The sequence below is a fragment of the Lampris incognitus genome, chromosome 4, assembly GCF_029633865.1.
Source record: "Lampris incognitus isolate fLamInc1 chromosome 4, fLamInc1.hap2, whole genome shotgun sequence".
NCBI classification, from domain to species: Eukaryota; Metazoa; Chordata; class Actinopteri; order Lampriformes; family Lampridae; genus Lampris; species Lampris incognitus.
In genome coordinates, this window is record NC_079214.1 from 43,758,045 (window position 1) to 43,774,671 (window position 16,627).

Here is a 16,627-nt window from a genome sequence, read left to right on the forward strand (position 1 = left end):
TTGGTTTTCATCTATATATATTCCGTCCACTATCACTTTGAAGAGGGGTTGTCCAGCCTGGAGAAGCAAATGCACAAGAGCCAAGGCTGTTGAAACTGTTTTCAAAAAAAGGGCTATAAAGCTTTTCCATCATTTTCACACTCTTCAGCAGTGACAAGGATTTGTAGGTACCGCTTCAGTTCAGCCCTGGTCAAATGGGCTCAGGTGCTGACAGATGCTTGGAAGCGGCATGCTGGCTCTCAGAATCTTGGTTTAGATGTTCCTCTGGGCGGTGAGGTACTTGAGAGCGGCAGAGCCATACTTCCTGGACAGGTCCTGGTGGAACTCGTCCTTCAGGGTGCTCAGGCAGTTGCGGTAACTGGGGCTGGAGCGAAACTTGGAAATGTCGAAGCTGGGAGCATGTGGCATGTGGATCATGAAGGCATTGGGGAGGACCATCAGCTCATACTCCTGAGACGTTACAGCAAAACCAACAAACAGAAAAAAAAACAACAGTTCGTTAGGATGACTTGCAGACACAACAGGCAGTGGTAGGTTCCTTGCGGTAGTACATGCAGCTAACGACTGCATATACTATTGTTACTTTAACTTGCAGAAATTCTGAATAATGTAGGACTTATTTTCAGAATACTAATTATCAGATGACTAACCAACAGCGGTGGGACTAAGTAAAATTTAAGTCTCAAGTATTGATACTGAAGTCAAAATCAAGTCTCAAATAAAGATGATCGGGTCTCAAGTCAAGTCACAAACTGTAATGATGAGGTTGAGTCGAATCGAAAGTCCTTCACTTTAATTTTTATGTCCTACACAAGTCTGTTTTTTGTTTTGTTTTTTCCCCCCCTATTCTCCCCAGTTGTATCTAGCCAATTACCCCACTCTTTAGAGCCATCCCAGTCACTACCCCATCCCCTCTGCTGATCCGGGGAGGCCTGCGACCACCACATGCCTCCTCAGATACATGTGGAGTCGCCAGCCACTTCTTATCACCTGACAGTGAGGATTTTCGCCAGGGGGACGTAGCACGAGGGAGGATCACGCTATTCCCCCCACCCCACTCCCCCAAAACAGGCACCCCGACCAACCAAAGGAGGCGCTAGTGCAGCGACCAGGACACATACCCACATCTGGCTTCCCACCCACAGACACAGTCAATTGTCTCTGTAGGGACACCCAATCAAGCCGGAAATAACACGGGGATTCGAACTGGTGATCCCCGTGTTGGAAGGCAACGGAATAGACCGCCATGCCACCTGGACACCTTCTTTGTTTGTTTTTAATCAAATGTAATTTAATTTTAATTTCCTAATTTAACAAATTTGCATATTTGCCAGTAAGAGTGAAAATATTCAAGAGCTTTTCTATTTTGTAAGTAGTTTTTATTACAATTTCAAATAAACACAAATCCTATGGAACTATTGGATTATAATTTATGATTTTTGGCAACAAAGCTACTCTCACTGTAGGTTTGCTCCTCTCCTCCACTCTGTCCCGCTCTCTTCTCTGTGACCAATTGTGTCACAGATAAAAAAAAGTTTTTTTTAACTTTTTTATGTAAAAAGATGTAAGACTTGAAGTCTTACATCTTTTTTCCTTTTTTTCCCAACTCCAGTCTGAAGCTGTCAAGTTCATGACTCGAGCCATACTGTAATCAAAGTCACAGTGACTTAAATTCATACCTCTGGTCACCATAAAAACATTACCGGTCTATCCAGATTACTGAGTTCAATACTGGGGCAAGAATCAATCGGACATAACCCATGCCTATTTAGGCCGTTGCCTCTCCTGTCCCAACAGCTTCCACATTTAAAAGACATTACCTGAGCATCTAGCTCCATAATATGGGACACCTTGTTCCAGCCAAAGCCCACAAAACGCTGGTCGTACTCTGGACAGTCCCGTCTGACCACTACATATGGTTCAAAGTCCGCCTCCCACTCAACCTTATAGGGTGTGGTGGCTGTTCGCCATTTGGCATAATCGGTGGGAGCATGGCCTTTGGTCCAGACATGATACCTAGACGGAGAAACAAGTAAAGTACAATGGCAAGGAAGCCAAATTCTATCTTTAATTTTTTTTCAAAAAATATCTGACAACATATTAGTTTTTATCATCATAAGGTGAAATGAGAAAAGCTTTATTAATCCCCTCAGCAAAATTGCAACGTGTAACAGCACTACGCACAGAATGTGCAAAAGACGATTAATTGAATGCCTTGAAAACTGCAGTGAGGGGGAAAAAATGCAAATTCTAACTGTGGAAACATTAAACATACTCAAAGAGTGAACATGATCATATCCATTCCAACCGTGTGCTGCTAACAACACAAGGATATAAATGAGCATAAGGAGATGAGAATGAGAATGAAAATAAGGTAACATAACTGTGTTTAGAGGTTTGAATTATGAATGGCTCATCTGGTAAAAAAGGAACACCCTGTCATAATCACCTTCTCTGTTTGTTAATATGCAAGTTTCAACAGGCAGAGAGGAAGCCAAGGAAAAATATTGAAACTTTGGATTATGTATGTGTGTTAATCAAAAATGGTTTGAACCATTTCTCTTTTAGCCTCTAAAAATGAGGCTGCTAATCTCTAAAAATTGACTGCTCCTTAAAATGAATATGAGAGTTGTTAATAATCTTGCACATTAAAGTGTACTGTTATCAATATGTACTTCCACTGAAGTGACAGCACCTCGTCAAAAATGCATTATTATTGATTTTTATGTACTAATTTATTACAGAAAGATTCTTCTCTTTTGGTGATACCTGAAGGTGTAGAGGGTCCCCATATCCAGCATGGAGAGCAGCTCAGCTTTGGACTTCGGGAAAGACAGTCGATAGCGTAATGTCTCAAAAGCCGGAACTACCAAAGCCTTCTTTGTGTGAGCCATGTCCAATTGTACCACAGATTTTCTGGATAAAATTAAAGCGAACAACATTAGATTATCCTTTTAAAGGTAAAGCTCTAACTATTCCAGCATTCATATCTACAGCTATCACCTATATTTTCAAGGACTATCAACTGTATTAGCAGTTAGTGAGTTAGTTTGTAAGCATGGTGGTAGATACTACCTGAGGTAATCATAGAGGCCATACATGGGCAGGAAGTCCACATCTGCCAGGAAAACATATGGTGTGTTGACATTTCTTAGGGCCACATTCCTCACCAGGTTGACAGGGTAAAACTGGCCCTCCTTGTAGACAATGTGGTAGCCAACATTCTTGCGGTTCTTTAGGACCTCTGAGGCCTGGGCATAGCGCAGGAACTGCTGGGCCTCAGCATCTGACATGTAGAGAGCCAAACTAATGGGGCCTTCCCAGTGCTTACAGATGGCTTCCAGCATCTGTAGCCTGCAGAGGGGAGAGATGGAAATATAGATGAGGACAGGTTTAAATATAATTTAAAAATATAAAGCAATTTAGTACAAGTAAAGAGATAAAATTTTGATAAGTTTGATAAATCTGCAATGCAAATCCATTTTGACGGATTGACTGTATGATTGATGGATTGATAAGGCCGCCAAACCTGTCCATCGAGAGCTGAGCGACCAATGTGACATCCGTGTCATCTTCAATCGGTGAGTACTCGTACTGCAGGAAGTAGAGGTGAACACGGTGCACCATGATTCGCTCACGCCGAAAGTCATAACACTGGTCATCCTCATCCAGTTCCTCCAGAGCGGTCTGCAGCTGAGGTGGTGAACCCAAAGCAGCAGAAAATAGGAAACATGTAAAATTACTTCTTAAGTCATCGCAGTTGAGATAATGAAGCCTTTGCTGCCCTGTGGTGCTATCAAATTAATCCATTTAAATCTTATCAATAAACTTTAAGACTAGGCTTCTCAAGGTGGGAAGTTTTCCTAACACCAGTGTTAGTAACACCGCACTATCAACACCATTATTATCCATCCATCCATCCATTATCTTAACCGCTTATCCTGCCCTCAATATCGCGGGGATGCTGGAGCCTATTCCAGCAGTCATTAGGCGGCAGGCGGGGAGACACCCTGGACAGGCCGCCAGGCCAACACAGGGCCGACACACAAACACACACACACCCATTCATTCCTAGGGACAATTTAGTACAGCCAATTCACCTGACTTACATGTCTGGACTGTGGGAGCCCCCGAAGGAAACCCGCGCAGACACAAGTATGTGATTACCCAATGAAAGCACATATCAGTGATCCACTGCTGATGTTTGGGGGTACGGTTGAATAAAGAAATGTACACAACAATGTGTCTAACATGCTTGCAATTCAATTTCCCTTCCTGGAGTTTATAAGGTTTCTTAATGCGCTTATGTGACATGTCTTATGTTATCTAATCATTGATCAACAACTGTATAAATGTTACACCACAGGATGTGGCTTGCTGGTATCAAATTAAAACTGAATCTTGAGGGCATCCGGGTGGCGTGGCAGTCTATTCCATTGCCTACCAACACATGGATCGCCAGTTCGAATCCCTGTGTTACCTCTGGCTTAGTTGGGTGTCCCTACAGACACAATTAGCCGTGTCTGCGGGTGGGAAGCCGGATGTGGGCATGTGTCCTGGTAGCTGCACTAGCACCTCCTCTGGTTTGTCAGGGCGCCTGTTCGGGGGGGGGGACTGGGGGGAATAGCGCGATCCTCCCTCACGCTACATCCCTCTGGCGAAACTCCTCACTGTCAGGTGAAAAGAAGTGGCTGGCGACTCCACATGTATCGGAGGAGACATGTGGTAGTCTGCAGTCCTCCCCGGATCAGCAGAGGGGTTTGGAGCAGTAACCGGAATGGCTCGAAAGAGTGAGGTAATTGGCCGGATAAAATTGGGGAGAAAACGGGGGGAGGAATCCAAAAAAAAAAAAAAAAAAACTGAATCTTGTGTTATCTACAGTCACATATGTGCAGAAGTGTTTCCAAACGTTGAGTCATTCAATGCAATAAACAAAGTTGCCAATGCACAATAAGGACGGCCATTGACACTCACATGGTAAGAGGTGGTAACACCAGTTATTAACAGTATCTAAGTGTAGTTACTAGTTCATCGACCTAGATCAGACAGAAGCTCCACCTTGTTCCCCCTCACAATCAGTAAGATTTGTTGCAGTTGCCCAAAAAGACTATGACCATTAACAGTCTCACACAACATTTCAAAAGCTTACGATCAAAAGTCAATAATGTCTTGCCCACAACAATGTGAAAATTCCATCTGTCACGGATATAATACAAACGGTGTCATTGTTTGAAAGAGCAAAGATCCTTTAGGGTTGGTGATCTAATGACGACGACGTTTAGGGGTGGCAAAACTGGTGTGAAAATTATACCCTTTTGACAACCCTAGCAGATTAACCTAAATGAGTAGGCATGCTGAATGATGGTGTCTGCAGTGAGCTGCAGAAGCAGTATGGCTGGCAGACAGTGGCGACCTCACCCGTGTGCTCTCGGTGGTGGCATCGCTGGAACAGCCGAACAGCTCTCGTCTCAACAGGTTGCCATCATATTCCAGGAAGGTCAGGTAAAGGTTTCTAAAGAACTCCACATGCTTATTCTTCACTCGTAGCTTCTTAGGAGAGTTCCAGTGGATCACCTGGAACCAGAATATTACAAGTGTACAGAAAAGAGTATACGTCTGGTGCCGGATTCAAGTTTGTCCTGAAATAGAGCTGAGATACAGTTGGTTCATGAGGAACGTTTATGGATAAACGGGGTGTACCTTAAGGTCAGACACCTCTGTGTAGCACTGTTCGGACCGTGTGTGGTCAGACAGTTGGACGTTCCAGAAGCAAGGCAGCTGGTGCACCAGCACAGGGTTCTGCTTGATAAAGGCGTTGAAAATGTCCTGCATGCGATATACGGGTACAAATTACACCTTTGCTTGCCCTGGCAAGGAACAAACAGCTTTTTTGAAAATGAATGCAGAGTTTTCTGTTCGCTTTGAATCAATGGAGTCGACAGTATCCTTTCAGGGTCAAAAGTATACCTGACCTGATCAGCCAGTGATGTACTGAGCATGCTCATTAGCTCTCTCTCTGCAGTCAGCCGCCACATCTGCTCCCAGCTGATTCGGCGCAGGCGTTCCAAGTAAAGCAGAATGACACCTGCAACAAAACCAAAGCCATCACTAACGTCGCTTTATCTCCCATGTCAGTGTGTCTATACATAGAACACTAGCTTTGTCTTTCATTTTATTGTGCTGAAGGATCTTCCTCTAAGAAACAGCCCTTACCTGTGTTGAAGCCTCGTCCAAGGGCGGGCCAGGGCTTGTGGTTTTTCCATAGGTTCCCCAGGTACCAGTCGCTCTGGTTTTCCACCAGTCCAATCACCTGCTTGTCTACGAAAACACAAAAGCAGCCAGGCTGTAGGTCAATGCTGGGTTTTTTTTTTCTTTTAATTTTCACCCTTTTTCTCCCCAATTGTATCCGGCCAATTACCCCACTCTTCCGAGCCGTCCCAGTCACTGCTCCACTCCCTCTGCCAAGCCGGGCAGGGCTGCAGGATACCACATGCATCCTCCAATACATCTGGAGTCGCCAGCCGCTTCTTTTCACCTGACAGTGAGGAGTTTCTCCAGGGGGACATAGCATGTGGGAGGATCACGCTATTCCCCCCAGTTCCTCCTCCCCCCTGAACAGGTGCCCCGACTGACCAGAGGAGGCGTTAGTGCAGCGACCAGGACACATACCCACATCTGGCTTCCCATCCGGCCAATTGCGTCTGTAGGGACGCCTGACCAAGCCGGACGTAACACGGGGATTCGAACCGGCAATCCCCATGTTGGTAGAGCAATGCTGAATTAACCACCAAATGGAGGCTTGTTTCTGGTTCAAGTTCAAATGAATCACCAAATATGTTTGCACATACTAGATATTTGTCTTAAAGACATTATCAACATAATGACAAGACAGCAGCATTTTCTAAAGCAGGGAAAATTAGGCACATCTAATACTATCTATAAACATTCTTGTGCCACCTTAGCTTATCAGAATAACCGAATATCTACAGAGTGCAACAAAACACGAGCTAAAATTTCCAGATAATATCTGCATATTGCAGGACTTGGCTCTGCAGCAGTAGCATGTTTAAACATTGCAGTTATGACAAGCCATATTGCACCAACAAGAAAACATTAACATGTGCAGATGCATAGGGAATATTGACCAGAGTAGGTGGTTTGAAATGTAAATGTAAAAATTGTAGCTCTTACCTGTGAACTTCCTGAAAATACCCCACAGCTCAGCAATGTCAGTGGCGAAGGTGATGTCCGTATCCAGGACGATGACCTTTGACAGGTCGGAGGGTAAGGCTTTGGTTAATGTCAGCTTCATCAGGCCGTAAATACCTGAGTAGTGCTTATTAGGTATCCACGACACTTCAGACTGAAAGAGGGAAGAGGAGAAGCCATTTCACTTTCACTGTAAATCCTGGTGAATGTTTACAACTTATAAAGTTTGTATTGTTTTAGTGTTGTGATTTAAATGCCCTTTAATAAACAAGTTAAACAAGGTCAACATTTCCATCGACTGTGACAAAACTAACATTGTTCATTCCTTATTAATCGATATAAGGGATATAATCACAAAGCCTCAAACTCTTGGAGTGTATTCAGTGTCTTTAATTCTTCTTTTCTCTAACATTTTGAATAAGCAAATAGTGTCTGTTAATTAATTCTCTTGGTTCAGCATAATTGGATCTGACTAAGTGCATCATCTGCAAATATAATCGGCTTAGACATTAAGATGTTTTTCCTCTGTTTAAAGAAAGTTAATGGAATATGAGAGTCTTTTTTCTCAGAGTGAGTGTAGGTCGAGACATTTGAGAGTACAAAGGACAATTGTTCATGGGCCGGACTGTGAGGGATGAGAAGGCGATACAGGTTTGTGTGAGAGAGAATGCTGCTGGCAGGATGCCAGAGGATTTGGCTGCTTGTTGAAATGATTCTGGCACTAGTGGTGACACACAGACAACACTTCAAACACATATCAACACAGAAATATAGACAAACAAATACACTCACACCAACATACACACTTAAGACACATGCACACGCTCAAGTACTCACCAACACACACTAACACGTGTGCACAAGCAAGCATACCAAAACACAGATAAACACACACAGAAATATATGCATGTGCAAACACACACACACGTGCGTACACACACACACACACACACACACACACACACACACACACACACACACACACACACACGGTAGTGATGCGCGGGTCAGCTCTGGAGCCACCTGAACCTGCCTGCGCAGCTTTAATGGACTTGCCAAACAGACCTGCGACTGGCCATTTCAAACTCGCTTTTTTTTTTAAATAAATGCTCGAAATTAGTTTATTGCTATTTGATGTTACCTGCTCATAACTCTGTTTTGTAGGCTAACAAACAGTTGACTATACCATAGGCTTAGGCTATTGGAGTCGATAAACTATTGGCTTGGCATTTCAAGATTCAAAGGTTTATTTGTCACATACTTCATGTACAAGTCCAATAAGCAGTGAAATGATTTTGGGTAATAAAATGAGAACAAAATAAAAATTCAATAAAATACAAAAAATATCCGGGGAGTATACAGAAGGTATATTCCAATAAATACATATACAATACAAATACGTGTATAAGTATAAGTGTACAAATAGACTGAATGAGAAAAATGTCTATGTAAAGTGTCTGAGGCAAAGTGGTGAACGTGGCAGTAGTATATAAGAAATATAATTATTATTGTTATGTTGCGTTTGGTGTCTTCATGGCCTGGGGGAAGAAACTCCTTCTGAGTCTCTCTCTGTTGGCCTTGTGGCTGTGGAGGCTGAAACAGTCCATCACTGGGGTGATGGGGATTCATAGCAATCCTTTTAGCCCTGGTCCTGCACCACCTGGTGTATAAGTCCTATAGGGGGGTGAGTGTGGAGCTGGTGGTACACTCAGCAGACCGTACCACTCTCTGCAGGGCTTTTTGGTCTTGAGAGGTACAGTTCCCATGCCAGACGGTGAGGCACCCTGCCAGGATAATCTCAATGGTACCAGAAGAAAAGGTTTTCCCGAATCTCTGGGGAGACACTGAACTTCTTCAGTTGCCTGCGGCGATAAAGACACTGCTTCGCCTTTTTTCACCAAAGTATCCATTAAGTCCTCAGTGATGTGGACACTGAGGTACCTGAAGCTGTTCACCCTCTCTACGGGATCCCATTGGTAGAGAGAGGTGTAGGTCATTGGTTGTGTCTTTCTAAAGTCAACAACAAGCTCCTTGGTTTTACTGGCATTCAGGGAGAGGCTGTTGGTCAAGCACCACTGGGCCAGATCCTCCACCTATTCCATGTAGGTATTTAGACATGTTGTCGAAACAAAGGACAACTATCAAGGTTACTGTGTGTGTGTGTGTGTGTGTGTGTGTGTGTGTGTGTGTGTGTGTGTGTGTGTGTGTGTGTGTGTGTGTGTGTGTGTGTGTGTAGGGACCAGTGTCGCCTGTGGACTACAATACCCATAACTCCCTGCTCAAACTCACAGGTGATATCCACCCACCATTTCACCTCACACTGTCGTAACATACAGTAGTATTGTATCCGGCGATGCAATTTCGCCCACAAAACCGTGGCAGATTTTGAAATTTGCTCTTTCACTGTGGACCATGCACCCACAAGACTCAGAGACACCCTTTCTGCGGAAGGACAAAGAACAGAGTATGTGTCGTCACATTACTGCTGGCCCTGGTTTTATTGAAAGAAAACCTAGTCTTGTCCATCTGCTAACTGGCTGTGATTCCTGCTAGCCATGTAGTTTCCACAGAAAGCGAAGGCAACCAGATCCCTTTAATTTCTTAAAAATGTCAACACAGTCACAACTAAGACTCCTTCAAAATCCTCAGATGACGGACAGAGCATTGAGGATTTTCAGCTGATGAGCTACCAGGAGAAAATAAATTGCTTTCCCTGGACCTACGTTTTGATGCCGAACAACAAAGGACCCACCTCTGATCGCTGCAGAAGAGCAATCTCAAATAAAGCTGGCATCTGGGAATAGTTAATCTAAATGGTGTACTTACTAACTCAGCCTTAGTGGTTTAGTGGCAGAGTTAGTTTTAGTAGCTGGCCTAATTATCTCACATGAGCAAAGTGTTGTTGGTTGAAATCATCCCTGATCTAGATATACACACTGTGAGTCACGTAGGAAGTGTTACATAGGCCAATTGTTAGTTTTAAATTTTCTTTTGTTTGAATCTTCCCTTGTTACTTGAGAAAAATACATGTGGTTGAATTCATTTGCTATTCAGCTGCGCACACAGATCCACATAGAGTTGGTAGACAGACCATCTACTTTTCTTTTGTTCATTTGCTGCATCCATTTTGTTTCTTATGTTTGCTACCTTGGTAGATAGAAAGTGCGTGTGATCTCTTTATACCTCCTTCTATCTGTCTTTCTTTCACTCCCTCTTTTGCCTCAATCTTATCACACTCCTTCGCTGCACGACATCTTGCCTGCACGGCTGCACGTAACCTTTCTCCCACACACATATCCTCTCTCCAGTAAGCGGCAGCACGCACACACACACACACACACACTGATACACACACACACACACACACAACTTTTGTTCTTTTGGCACCATTTCCTCAATAACACACGCACGCACGCGCGCGCGCACACACACACACACACACACATACATACACATACAATATTTGCACAACCTCACAACCTCATATTACCTTTTGAGCCTTGATCATCACATTGCTGCTCATCATTGATTGTATATGATCAGTATTATTTAGATAATTAGCGTTGCTTAGTATTAGTTGGTTTTCTTTTATTGCATGTTCTAATAAATTGTTTTCATTGACGTAAGTCATTGTCCTGCCTGTTTTGTGACAATATTTATTGAAGCCTTCCTCTGCCAATCAAAAGCATTCCAATCAGTGCAACATTGATCAACTTGAATGGTTCAATTATAATTATTGAAAACCAAAGCTAATGGTTAATAGTTTTATGAGACTGATTCATGAGACTGATTTAAGGAGACTGATTTGGTTATTCCATCCATTTTAGTAGTGTAATTATAAAATACTAAACACCAAAATTAATGGTTGATAAATCTATGAGACTGATTTTACGAGACTGGTTCGATAACTCTGTTGTACCCAAAATAGCTATGGGTTGAACAGATCAGATATGCTCATTTAATAAGCTATTAAGCAATGAAGGGACAAGTCCTAAAGTGAAAACAAGAATTGTCTAAACTTGGAAAAATTATTAGGGAAATCGCTTGTTTGTCATTCGTTACTTTAAACTGCATCTGCATTGTGTATTCTGTGAGCAATGGAGTCTGAAGCAAGTTGACTGCAAGATGGTTTTGTCAATCCAAAACTGGGCTGAAAACTAAATGTATTGTGAAACTGTGAATGATTGTATAATTGAGACGGTCGAAAGGTTGGAAAAGGCATCTCGGCTTGACGACTGATCTTGCACCGCATATGTGTGGTGCATGCTGCTCAGGCAGGTCTACACAGGCCTGGATACAGTTTCCAAATGAAAACAGCTTAGGTAGCTTAAGGCTATTAATTGCAGATTTATTTATATTGATAAACCTGACTCGCCCACTAAATCTCCACCAACATTTTTTTGCAGGTGCCACGAGTAAAACCACAGGTTTGGCAAACTTTGAGTCAACCCGTGCATCATTAATACACGCATGTGCACACACATGCGGTGGTGCATGCTTTCACATCCCAGTCCCTTTGTGAGCACTTTCCTCAGATTAATAAACAAACAAAAACAACATACTTTGGTGTCATTTTCTCACATCAGCTGAGCATGACTGTGTTGCTGTGTTCATCACTCTTCTCCAACTCAGTTAATGCTCATAATTAAGAGTTGAGCCGGAAGGTATTTTGAGCACATTGATTTGAAAAAGAATATTTCATCATATTTTCATGTCCTGTAAATGTAATTGGTGGGTTGGTAAAAAAAAAATACAGTAATTTGTAATATAAATGTAGTATATTAAATTCTTGTATTTAATTTTGAAAATTATATTTTCTTTTCTTTCTTCTTTTTTTTTTTTTTTTTGGATTTTTCCTCCCGTTTTCTTCCCAATTGCACCCAGCCAAGTACCCCACTCTTCTGAGCCATCCCAGTCTCTGCTCCACCCCCTCCGCTGATCCGGGTAGGGCTGTAGACTACCACATGCCTCCTCCAATACATGTGGAGTCGCCAGCCGCTTCTTTTCACCTGACAGTGAGGAGTTTCACTAGGGGGACGTATCACGTGGGAGGATTACGCTTTTCACCCCAGTCCCCCCCCGAACAGGTGCCCTGACCGACCAGAGGAGGCACTAGTGCAGCGACCAGGACACACACCCACATTGGGCTTACCACCCGCAGTAGGGACGCCTGACCAAGACAGAGGTAACACGGGGATTCGAACAGGCGATCCCCATGTTGGTAGGCAACGGAATCGAGGATCCCTCTTTCAGGATTGAAAGGTGTGCATAAGTACAATGTGGGCAAGGACGATAATGCAGTTAAACCAATTGGTCAATCTTACAACGATAGCCATACTTAATATTTACGACAATACAGAAGTCAAAACCTTTTGAATCGTTGAAGGCCATCCGATTAGCAATTAGAAAACCTGAGCATTTAGAGTTTAACTCACTTGACAGCTCTCGCTTATTTTGAGGGTTTTAGGTTGTGTACATTTCAAGACACAGTTGATTTAGTTTTAACCTGGCATTAAACAAAAATAATATTCCCTTCCATTCCTAATTACATTCCTCCAAGGGAGCCTTTGAGATACTCCAATTTCACTGTTCATGGAAAATTTGATTTAGCACATGGTGTCACACATACACACACACACACACACACACACACACACAGACACACACACACACACACACACGAGCTGACCTCTTGTTCTTTTCAAATTGGTGATGTGTCGCTGCTCTTTTGTCTTTACCTTTGTTTTTGAAGTGCTGATGCCCTTTGCTGCTCCTTAAAAGTACTCTGAGACCAATCTGTTCTGTTGAAGGGACTTTATACATACATTTACCTCTGTATCCCCAAAGCTACTTTTGACCTGAGAGATTTTCCTTTGATATGGTAAATGTAGTATTTGACTTTGAGTAACTTTGACTTCATAGTTGTTGTTTTTACAGGAGAGAGAACAGAGAAAGGGATGTCTACCTGAATAGATAGATAGATAGATAGATAGACAGAGAGAGAGAGAGAGAGAGAGAGAGAGAGAGAGAGAGAGAGAGAGAGAGAGAGAGAGAGAGAGAGAGAGAGAGAGAGAGAGAGAGAGAGAGAGAGAGAGAGAAGAGTGAGATGAGTTCAGGTGGCCCAGGGACCAACACACATATCCAGGGACCGAGACGGGAGGAGTGCTTTTCATCACGTGCTTTACCTTGAGTTCATCTGCATCATAGAAGCTGACTTGCACAGACGGAACCATCCAGGACTGAAACAGAGTACTGAGGATACGATTGGCTACTGTGTCCGTGATGAAATGGAAGTGGAGTGGATTTCTCCTGAGAGGGGAAGAAAATGAGAGGGGTGAGAGAGAAAGAGACTATTTTAATCAAGGTCAACGGTTTAAAACAAGGTTGGCTACTCATTAAATGCGTAATGCTGACAAAGAAATATTCTATTAAGAAACTGAATACAAATAGTGTTATTTGAATTATTATTTCAGCAATGAAATTCATATAAAAGATAGACAGATAAAAATAAAGTTTTAGTATCTACATTCTTGACTTCTGCATATTGTGCCCATTCATAAGGTAGACCTTATGCTCCAAAGCGCAAGCATATGAAAGACAAATGTGTCTCTCAAAAAATAAACCCAGAAGTTTTGAAATTGAGACAATGGTAAAAAAAAAGAAAAAAAAAGCAATAACTTAAGTTACAATTAATTATTTTTAAAGTGAAAAACTTAATTAAATGTTATGATGAGATCTTTTTGAGAGTTATGCTTTATTCAGACCAGATGCAACACGGGTGCTCACGACTGTGCAAGCACACCAGAAGCGTGCTTAACTTGAATAGGTGGTGATGGTAGGCTGTTCTCTTAATCCAGTGAACAGACCTGATGTTCATCTCTAACCCCCTATTAAAACTGCTATTACAAAGTGTATTCCAGAAAAACAACAAAACACATGAAGTGATGATCAATTTTTATAGAAAAATCTGCTTCATTGACATGAGGATATGAAACTCTACACTGAATCGCAACAATAAATAGTCTCAATGCCAAAACTATAGTTTCCATCCGCGCTCCAGTTGTGGCACTTCGCAGCACACGTGGCTTGGATGTTCTCTCTCATCAATTTAGCGAGCAGTTGTGCGAGCACTCCACTTCTGGTGTGTTTAAACTTGTAGCCTTTCTATAACTTGAATACTTTCACTGGATAATATGAACATTACCACAAACATAAAACAAAATCCAAATTAGTTGTGTTTCCATCAACTGGGTTAGAGCAAATTATGTAGCCTACATAATGCTGGGATCAGACTACATGATATTTTTGTCTTTCACAATTGTCACCATGTCAGATTAGGCAATCATAGTGCCATAGATTCTTGCCGTTTCTTGGCCGGAAGACTTAGCAAAACTACAAGTGTGACCCTGACCAATCATCATATGCTGCCTTTCAAGCTCTTGCGTGAGTTCACAGGTCGTTGGGGAGGAGGGTCAAGAAATTGTCAGTCATGGGTACAGAAATGCAATGTGAGATGCTGGCGGTCTTGTGCTCCGAAACGAAAAAGAAAAGAAAGAAAGAAAAACGACTGTGGACACTTGCGGCTAGTGCTACTGGGGAATGAGAACCTAGCAGCTTAACCAGCCACTCACCAGGTTGCTGAAGTGCCTCCGCTATTTCTCGCCAACATTTAGCCTATTGAAACGACCACGGATAACTAGACTTGCTAGCCCTTGGCTACGGGTCGGACCCTTTAGGTGCCTGGTTAACGTAGTTGCCTGTGGTGCGGGAGACCCAGGTTCGCGTTCCCGCCATTTGCTATATTGATGTCAGAAGCGGGATGGTGAGACCATGAGGCCATAGGAAGCACGTGCGCCCAGAGGCGTGAGGAAGCTGATATGCTGAAGCGCGGGGACGTGCTTCCCGAAGGAGGGGGGGTAGTGTAGCTATCATGGATGAATAGACTCGCTAGCCCTTGGCTAACGGGTCGGACCCTTTAGTCGACTGGTTAACATAAAAAAAAAAAAACGTAGTTGCCCGTGGTGCGGGAGAGCGTTCCTGGCTGTGGCGGTTCCCGGCTGCCCCCTGAATTCGCTACTTTGCTACACCATCTTTTTTGACTCTGTCATGGTCCTCCCTCCAGGAAACGTCAAAAAGGCAGGGGTATTGTTGCCATGGCTCAATGAACCTTTCCTCGCTTTTATCGTTCCACATGACAGCAGCAACAGCAGCATCGCTTTCTCTTTGCCATTCAATTCAATTCAATTCAATTCAATTTATTGTCATTAAAAACTATGTGCAGGCACATGTTAAAAATGAAATAAGGGCTGCGGCTTCGCCAAACAGTGCAAGACAGATATAGAAAAACACAGCAAACACAGTATAAGATATACACAGATGAAGACCAAAAGCTAAAAATAAGTTAAAAAAGAGCAAGAGTACAAAATATTTTTTTTAAAATCCGCAGACATTCAGTGGGTAGCCAGGTTCAGGTGAGAAAAGCTTGGGGAAAGAAGCTGTTTTTGAGCCTGGTAGTGCGGGCTCCTGTAGCTCCTCCCAGAGCGCAGGGGGGAGAACAAGAAGTTATCAGAAAAAAAGAAAAAAAGAAAAAACGTTGCATGTGTTTGGAGTCAGTGGCGTGCTCAGTCCTCTCTGTAGTTAAGTAATATATTTGTTGGGTGCTCTTTGGTTTTTGTGCAGGCACCTGTGCTCTGTGCCTGCACAAAAACCATTCACTCCTGTTTTGTCTCACTATGCCCTGAAGAAGGCCCGAGCTGCTACGCGTGGGCATTTTTAGGTCCTTTTTGGATATGTCTAAGTTTATATAAAGACATTTTAATTACACGGAGTGCCTTGGTCAGAGAGATTTGTTCTCTTTTTCTCATCAAGAAAAAATGTTGTCCATGAAAAAAGACAATTAAAAATGGAAGTCCTTGTGAACTGTTTTAAATTGGCCAGGTTGTCACAATTCTTACATGTCAGCTAGTTTTAGCCATATTCCATGGATAACAGATGGATCCATAATCCATAATGGTTCCACGGGATGTAAGCAGAAACAGGTGATCGGATGTTACTTCTTCTTTTGTTCACATGGTTGTGCTGTTTGGTACGTCACATTTCTTTTTTTGACAAATGCATTTCCATTGCTTATTAAGAGCATAAACTCTTTAATGACAAAATCAAAAACCACCTCAAGGGAGCGTGAATGCTTTTTTTTTTGTTATATTGAGGAAGTTTTACCGAGTTTGTCATTTCCATCCAGTTTTTCGAATGCAATAATTCCTAATGCCCACCCCCCCTTTTTTTTCTTCCCAATGGTATCCGGCCAATTACCCCACTCTTCTGAGCCATCCCGGTCACTGCTCCACCCCACCCCCTCTGCCAAGCCGGGGAGGGCTGCAGGATACCACATGCCTCCTCCGATACATGTGGAGTTGCC

At 42.8% G+C, this 16,627-nt stretch overlaps 1 protein-coding gene across 1 annotated transcript in view; it reads right to left on the reverse strand.

Moving 5' to 3' along the window:
• Window positions 1-252: 252 nt before the first annotated feature.
• Window positions 253-16,627, reverse strand: part of large2 (LARGE xylosyl- and glucuronyltransferase 2) — a 100,521-nt gene continuing 84,146 nt past the window's right edge. Inside the window, exons 6-16 of the mRNA XM_056278956.1 lie at window positions 13,395-13,518; window positions 7,192-7,363; window positions 6,214-6,318; window positions 5,973-6,085; window positions 5,701-5,826; window positions 5,419-5,574; window positions 3,530-3,693; window positions 3,076-3,354; window positions 2,770-2,916; window positions 1,821-2,016; window positions 253-450 (exon numbers count right to left, since the gene is read on the reverse strand). Coding sequence (XP_056134931.1) covers window positions 253-450; window positions 1,821-2,016; window positions 2,770-2,916; window positions 3,076-3,354; window positions 3,530-3,693; window positions 5,419-5,574; window positions 5,701-5,826; window positions 5,973-6,085; window positions 6,214-6,318; window positions 7,192-7,363; window positions 13,395-13,518 — 1,780 coding nt within the window. The remainder of the gene's footprint in view (window positions 451-1,820; window positions 2,017-2,769; window positions 2,917-3,075; window positions 3,355-3,529; window positions 3,694-5,418; window positions 5,575-5,700; window positions 5,827-5,972; window positions 6,086-6,213; window positions 6,319-7,191; window positions 7,364-13,394; window positions 13,519-16,627) is intronic.